The sequence below is a fragment of the Lactuca sativa genome, chromosome 8 (genome assembly GCF_002870075.4).
Source record: "Lactuca sativa cultivar Salinas chromosome 8, Lsat_Salinas_v11, whole genome shotgun sequence".
Taxonomy (NCBI): domain Eukaryota; kingdom Viridiplantae; phylum Streptophyta; class Magnoliopsida; order Asterales; family Asteraceae; genus Lactuca; species Lactuca sativa.
In genome coordinates this window covers 197,054,065-197,062,383 of record NC_056630.2, presented here as the reverse complement: position 1 = coordinate 197,062,383, position 8,319 = coordinate 197,054,065, and the positions used below count along the sequence as shown (strand labels likewise).

The 8,319-nt window shown below is 35.1% G+C and overlaps 1 protein-coding gene across 1 annotated transcript; it reads right to left on the bottom strand.

Annotated features, from left to right (window-relative positions):
• Positions 1 to 2,788: 2,788 nt before the first annotated feature.
• On the bottom strand, positions 2,789 to 4,639 carry LOC111896207 (adenine/guanine permease AZG1). The gene has a single exon (XM_023892222.3). It carries the CDS (start codon positions 4,630 to 4,632, stop codon positions 2,854 to 2,856), a length of 1,779 nt encoding a protein of 592 aa, XP_023747990.3. The 5' UTR covers positions 4,633 to 4,639; the 3' UTR covers positions 2,789 to 2,853.
• Between the last annotated feature and the right edge of the window lie 3,680 nt (positions 4,640 to 8,319).

Here is an 8,319-nt window from a genome sequence, read left to right as displayed (position 1 = left end):
TACATTTTAGGCCCATGATGGGTTAGGCCCAATTTGGAAGATTGGGCCATATTTGTGCTTTGAGTTGCCATTTAGGATTTGGGCTTTTTGTGTAGTTGAGTTGGGCATTAAATTTAGGCCAAGTTAGATAAAGGGTAAAATGTTCTTTTACCCTGGTTATGGGTGTAGTAGCTTAGACTCTTGGTTATGGGTCGAAACCCAACTAATAGTTGGATATTATTTTGTGATGATAGTGTAGGGATTTTCCGGACCAGCAACCAGAGATTTTATTGAGTGATTCAACAGCTAGAGGTGAGTTTCCTCACTGTGTTTAGCGGGTCGAAGACACCAATGCTGGCCTATGGTTTGATATGTTAGTATGCTAGTTGTCTGCTTGACTCTTACATTTGTTACGTGTATATGTTTACCGGGCGGGGCTCGATGTTAGGCGGGACCCGATGACTATTCTATATGTTATTATCTTTGTGATTATCATATGTGTTCTATAATTATATGTTTATATGTATACCGGGGGAGGGGGGGGATGTCAGGCGGGCCCATTATGTGTTTATTATGTATGGTATGTAGTATTTTTGGGAACTCACTAAGTTTATGGTTACGGTTTTTAGTTTATGTTTCAGGTATTTCAGGTTCGAAGGGAAAGAGCCCAAGATGATTGCAGTGCACACACCACGCCGTCCCACATTTATGATTATTCTGATGCCTTATGATGTATTTGATACACTTTGTTCCTCCATGGTTTTATGTTGATGTTTTGGGATAATAGTTTTATTAATTTAAAAACAAAACTTTTCGGTCTTAAATTTTGGATGTTACAATCATACACTTACACAGAGTTTTCTTCCATTAATTTTGAGAATCGTTCATTGATCCAAATGACTTTTACTCCTCAAATTAACTTCTAATTGACCGAAAAAGCTGTACTAACACTTAGGTGCTGTTTGTTTTTTTGAAGCAAAAATCCATAGAGTTTGCGGACCACCTCTGCAACCCTCTGTAGTAGAAGAGGTGGACCAAACGGCTGCAGACTGTAATAAGAAGCGTGTTTGTTTTTTTAACATCTGCATTCTGCTGCAAATATTAAAAAAATTAAAATAAACTGATTTTATAATCCGAAAATAGTTTTTAATACCGAAAATTTAATAATGTATAACATTTCGGCAAAAATTTATGATATTTCAGCAAAAAAATGACATTTTAACCAAAAATAAAGATATTTTAGCATAAAATAATGATATTTCATCAACAAATTATTATTATTCAATATAAAAAAAATTCAACAAGAATAAACAAAAAAAACGAAAAAAAATGTAAAATAAAATTTCAGCAATATATAATAAATATTTTACCAAGAAAAAAAGAAGAAGATGTTGGAAGAGGTAAGAAGAGGCAAAACTAGTGCCGCGCCAAGAAGAACACGCACAAATGTTTTTTAATCCGAAGACTTCTGAAAAACAAACAACTGCGAGATGAAAACTGTTGCGCGTGTGTTGCGCCACACAGCAATAAGAGCTCTGAAGAGGTTTTTTTTCAAAAAACAAACAACACCTTAGTAACTTGTTTTACTATCTTAAATCATTCATAACGTGTTGATTTAAATGACTTAATGCCTTATAAGCTTGAATAAGCACATTCAAGGCATCAATCTTCCAAGTTAAACCATGATCTTCATTTGATATAATAACTCATACATATTGTTTCCAAATGGCTATATCACTCAAATGCTCAGTTATGCTTAAAGTCTTGATAATTCCTTCGGAACAAGACTTGACCAAAAACTCAAAAAACTAGCCTTCATATCAATACATCAAAGAGAACTATCATTGTGGTTGTTACAAAAAGCTTTTATGTCGTCTTTTTTGTTGTCCCGGATGCTTAGTTCAAATTAAGTCTCTTTGGATGGCAAAACTCAAACTTATGTACTCGCTGCAATATGCGTTTAATGTCCGACCATGGTAACCAAGCTTCTAACACCATTTGAAGGAAAGATGATAAGGACTTGAACGAAATGTATTATTAAGAAGAACAAAACACAAATAAACAGTCTTTACTATTCTAATAATTCAATCTCAAACAATAATCACAATCTAAATACTTAAGCTAAAGGAAAGACATTATATAGGAAAACTAGTCAACATATATAAATTACATTTCATAAATAAAGTGAAAAATATCCAAAAATTATTGGAAATCGGTAATCAAAGAAAACCATAAAAACCTCTTGAACTCGAACTGTGTATGTGGATTGACGAATGCTAGCACACTGATCTAGCCACCATAGCGTACCATGGGTAATGACACAACATTCCGCTATATAGGGTTGAGTTGTATATGTCGTTCCGTCACCATAATGTGAATATATTCATCATTTTTATGATGTGGACCAAAATTTCTGAACAAACTTAAAGGAATGACACATAGTTTGACCTTTGACCGGTACGTCCAACTCCTTGGAGTGATTTGCTCATAGACCACTCTGTCCAACTTCAAACACCTTAATGGACTTGTGCTTGAAGTTGAGCAGAGCGGTCTATGAACACCGAGCAAATCATTCCAATGAGTTGGACGTACCGATCGGTCAAAGTCAAACTAAATGTTATTCCATAAAGTTTGTTAAAAAAATTTGGTCCACTTCGTAAAAATGATCAATATATTTGATATGATATTCAAACTTTGCAAATTCTATATTCATCATTGATTTGCAACAAGAACCAAGTAATGTTAAATGATAGAACTTTGAACACCATATAATTCATTTTGAAAATTGACAATTGCATGCATAATTTAATTAATCGAGTATCATTTACCAGACTTTTAGTAGAGCGACAAACTCAGCATTTCTTGTTACAATAATTAAACAGTATCTTCTATTCTAAAGTTGACATATTTTTCTGTCGCCATACTTGTATTGGTACTACCTCCAACGTTTGATCCTTGGCTAATAATCGAACTTTTACTTCTGATCTTATCCTTAATCCCATATTTCTTCATCAAAAACATCACCCAATCCGACAAATTCAAAATAATATATGCACCAATGCCACCTATCATCCCATATGCCACAGAATATGTCAATGGTATCAAAATCATAGTGAGAAATGCTGGAATTGCTTGTTTCATATCATCCCATTGAATCTCGGTCACTGCTTTCATCATCAAAACTCCCACCAGTATCAAAGGTGGCCCCACCGCCCATGGTGGTATCGATGCCAACAACGGTGTAAAGAAAAAAGCCAAAAAGAAGTATCCCGCCACCGTTATCGCCGTTAACCCCGTCCTCCCACCCTCTTTGATCCCCGTTGATGACTCCATATATGTCGTCACCGGCGATGTCCCTAACAATGACCCGATCATGATCGAGGCTGCATCTGACATAAACGCAAAATACTGACCCTCAAAATCTCCGTTTGAGTCCATCATGCCTGCGAATCTAGCCATCGAAGATAACGTGCCAGTGGCATCAAGTATGTCGATGTACAGAAATGTGACCAATGCTTCCCAGAATGCCTTTGAGTTCATACCCTTGAAGCTTATGGCACCTGCTGTTGTCTCTAACGCATGGACATCGATAATCTTTTCGAAGTACTCGTATGCCGAGTTACCTAACTCAGTATCTGGAAACTCAGTCACACTCGTGTGTCTAAACCATGAAACCGCAGTCACAAATATTATGCCATAAATCATGGCGCCCTTGACGTTTTTCACTAAGCAGTATGCGATTATCACGAACCCAACAATACCTAGCCATAATGTTGGGTCTTCCATTCGATTGTGTATGCATAGTATATCGCCTGATGCTGTAACATTAGGCATCAGGACGATGGTTCCATTAGTGAACACAGGTGCTAGGGCTGCTCTAGAAGTTCTTGGGCATCCACCTAGGGTTACTAGGGTTGATGGGCTATACCCTATCAACCCAATACCCTGGTTGTGTTGTAGTCCAATGAAAGCTAGAAACAACCCTATTCCGACCGATGATGAGATTTGGACCGGTTTAGGTACTAGTTTTGCTAGTTTGGCTCGAACACCGATCGTGGAAATGATCAAAAAGATAAAACCTTCGATAAAAACAGCAGCTAAGGCGGTTTGGTAGGATAAGCTTCCGGATCCATGAAACCCTACCACCGTGTAAGTGAAGTAAGCATTGGTCCCCATTCCAGGAGCTAGTGCGAAGGGAAGGTTAGCAAATAATCCCATTGACAAACACGCGATGAGGGAGGCGGCAGTGGTGGCGACGATGAGATCTTTTCGGGTTCTCAAGAGGCAGTCGGTGTAACCAGGGTCCACCGGAGGAAACTTGCAAGAATCCGGAGGGAGCATGAGGGTGCAACTGGCTGGGTCTACGCAGATGGGGACGGAGGAGGTGCAGTTCTTTACGCTACATGTGCCACCGGAATCGGTGATGATGCTGGCGTTTACCACAAGGATGTAGGCCATGGTGAGGAAGGTGGCGGTTCCAGCTCGGAGCTCTGTGGTGAAGGTGGTGTTGCGTTCCATGAGTTTGAACCTTTTCCCGATTCTGGTGGTGGCCATGTAGGAATTGAGGCGGGATGTGAGTTTGGTATGTGAGGGGCGGAGCGGCCAGAGTTGTGGTCGCGGAGTTGTTGCCGGTGGTGGGGTCTCCATGTTCATGGCTTCAGAAAACTATTCTCGGATTTCGTATAAATGCTACGGAGTTTAAGAGAGTGTTAATTGACGGAATGAAATGATATTTGTGGCACGATATGTGACAGTTTGGGTTATAAATCAGTATTACATGCCAAATTTCGTAGACGTAAACCTTCGTACTCATAATCAATAGTAATAAACTCATCTCCAATTATTATTTTTTTTTTAAATAGAGTAAAACGTGTTTCATTTTTAATCCTATTCCATTTTTTATCTAAAAAATATATTCCTAAAATATTTCATTTTTATAATATATATATATATATATATATATATATATATATATATATATATATATATATATATATATATATATATATATATATATATATTATCAAATACACCTCTCTACTAATTAAACTCTATATTTATGATTAATTAATATAAATTAGTATATAACATGATATTATAAATATTAAATATTATATTGAAATTATAATTAGTAGATAAAATAAACTAGAAATATATAAAATAAAAATGAGATGGACTAAAATTGATAACCAAACTTCACCTCCATTTTTGGAGATATGAATAGTATTCCCTCATATATGGGGGAATACTATTCATATCTCCAAAAATAAAAGTGAAAATGGGGTAGAGTTGAAGAAGAATGGGAAAGAAATGAAGTTCGGGGTGGGTTGTACATGGGTATTTATAAGGCTCTTTGGTTTGGTTTGTTTATTGGCTAAAAACAAACTAACAATCACTACTATTAATGTATTTCAATAGTTATTAGTTATCGGTTTCGGTTAATGATTTTTGTTAAAGGTATAAAATAACATAAAAATAAAAAGTACATTGCAATTAAAAATGGAGGTTATTAATGAATTTGAGAGCATCCACGTACAATACATTAAACGTTATAGGTTCAATAGATTGATACGTAATCATTTTATATATCATACCACTTTGTCAATTTTTTTCTTAAAATACGTTGAACTCTAGAAAATTCAATGAAATATATCTAAACATTTATTTTGGAATTAAAAAAAATATTTTTCTTATTGAAGAGTTCAATATGATCATTGAACTCTAAATCTATTAAATGCTAAGAGCATTTCAAATGTGAACTCTAAATCCAGTCGACAAGATATGTTTGGTGTGTTGCAAGACATGTTTGGAGTCTTTTGGAGAACATGCGATTCATTACAAAGAACTTTCAGGGTTCAAATATAGGCACGATATGGTTAAGGATGTTTTGGTTGACATATTAAAACGTGTCGAGGTTTCCACCAAGAAAGAGGTTGTTGTGAATTTCTTGACTGATCCGACAGAAGGAATGTCAACCCTTAGGCCGACTGACGTTTTGATTTTTGGATAAGTTGGAGGGCAACACGCATGTGTGGACCTTACGGGGGTATCCCCTCTTGTAGGCTTAAGGGCTGAGGGTTTCACGGCGGGACATGCTGCATTAAAGCTGCTACATGCAAGGTCACCAAATATGAGAAACCGTGCATGGAAAATGAATACGTGTTCCTACCATTTGCATTTGATGCGGTGGAGCTTCTTAGTAGAGTACAACGGATCATGCATAACATTGTTATATCCCCTAGATCTATAGATGTAGTCTTCAAAAGAATTGACTTTACCATACAAAAAGGCTTAGTGGCACAACTTGTCGCCCGTTTTTCTTCTTATTTGTTGTACGATGATAACTAAGATGTATTGTCTTGTTATATTGCTCAATAAAAACTATAATATAATATAAGAATGTGAATTTATTTATAGTTTTTTACTATTTAATTGGTTATTTATTTTCATTTAATATCATTGAAGTGTCTGTTTTCATATTGAACTTATTTTTATTTTTATGTATTTTTATTATCATTTAATAATATATATTAAATGACCATATTGAACAAGTAACTATTTTCTTTTTCATCATATTTTATTATTATCCCCTTAATTATATTATAGTTTTAAATATTTTCCATTTATTTAACTACATTATTCCAATCATAGTTTTTTCATTTATGAAATATTTGTATACTAACTTTAATTTCTAATGATAATTTAAGTTAAAATATTTCATATCAAAGTATAATATGTTTAAAAATGACGATATTTATGAAACATTTTAGATAGATAATAATAATAATAATAATAATAATAATAATAATAATAATAATAATAATAAACTATTGAAAAGCTTAATCATTGAAGAAATTATTTAATTAGAGGTCAAAATTATTAGACTAATAAGGTGACAAAATATTAAATAATAATATAGGTTTACTGTAACACCCCTCGCACAGACCTATTTGAATTGGCTTTTAATAAAATCCTTAATAGAATTCCATAGTTTTAGTTTGCGGAAAATCGATTTCCAAAGTTGAATTCAAATACCTTATAAAGTTCAAACGCGGATAACGGTCCCAATTAAAATTTTCCAAAAACATTAGGGGTTTTATATAACTAATTATGTCGTAGAGTGCTACAGCATATATCAAAACAAGGGTTTAAGAGAATATTACAAACCAAATGTCTTCTAAATATTCAAAGCTTATGAGTCTCCTAAGCTTATGACAATATCCACTAACCTGCAATAATTTATCAACAAGTTGGTTAGGCTATGGGGAAGCCTAGTGAATACGATCCAAGGGTTAGACATTATTGACGGTGTGAGCACGATGGTTCACAGACAAATATACAACCCATACCTTCTCAAAACAACTAATAAACATCAAAAGTTAGCTTGGAGGTAAGAAGAAACATAAGATAAAGTGCATTGTAATTTGTGACAATTTGCAATAAACTTCACTGTTAAGTAAATAATACCAAGTGGGTGTGTAACATTCAGATTCTTGGAGGTATTATAATTTATTATATTTTTGAATTTTGGGCAGTGTCACGCCGTGGTGAAGGAATTCTGCGATGTGGCAATGGTCATTGTATCGTGGGTTTTAAATGGCCGCCACGACGTGGCAGCCTATGGCCATGGCGTGGTAGTTGCTTAATGAGAAACCCATATTTCCAGGGTTTGCGCCGTATTTAAGGGAATGTGAGGCTAGGGTTGCTCACCCTAAGCCTCCATCAGACTCTCTCAGCCTCCAAGCAAACCCTGACCTCTATTTTTGCTCTCTAAGCCTTTTGTGTTGATTTTGGGGGATTTAAAAAGAAGGAGGTGACTTTTGGGCCTAGATTCAGCAAGCAACTCTTTTCACCATCTTTTTGTGCATCTTCTAGACTCTTGTAAGTCCCTAAGTTCCAAGTTTTTTTTTGTTTAAAGCGCATAGATCTAGGTTTCTATGCATTAACCTTCATGTCCTTGATTATTAGATCGTGAGATCTCATAAAGTTTGCAACGTTATGAATCTCCAGGTCTTTTTGGACCTCAGATGCTTTGGATCTGGAATAGCATTGAGTTTTAGCATCATGCATGGAAGATTTGGCCAAAAACCCTCATTTTGACCTAATAGAGTCCAAGACATGAATTGGAAATGCATGTCTAGAAAGTAAGGATTTTTATGTTGTATTTTGATGCTAGAAATGTTCTGGAAAATAGGAATCTAGTTGTCTTCAAGAGAAAGTACTTAATGGGTTAAACCAAACTTTTTTCTTACCCTTTTAGGTCTAGGAATAGGGATCTCTATCCCTTAAAGAGTCTAAAGGGGTAAAGTTAGAAACTTTATCCACTTGGACCTTAGAATG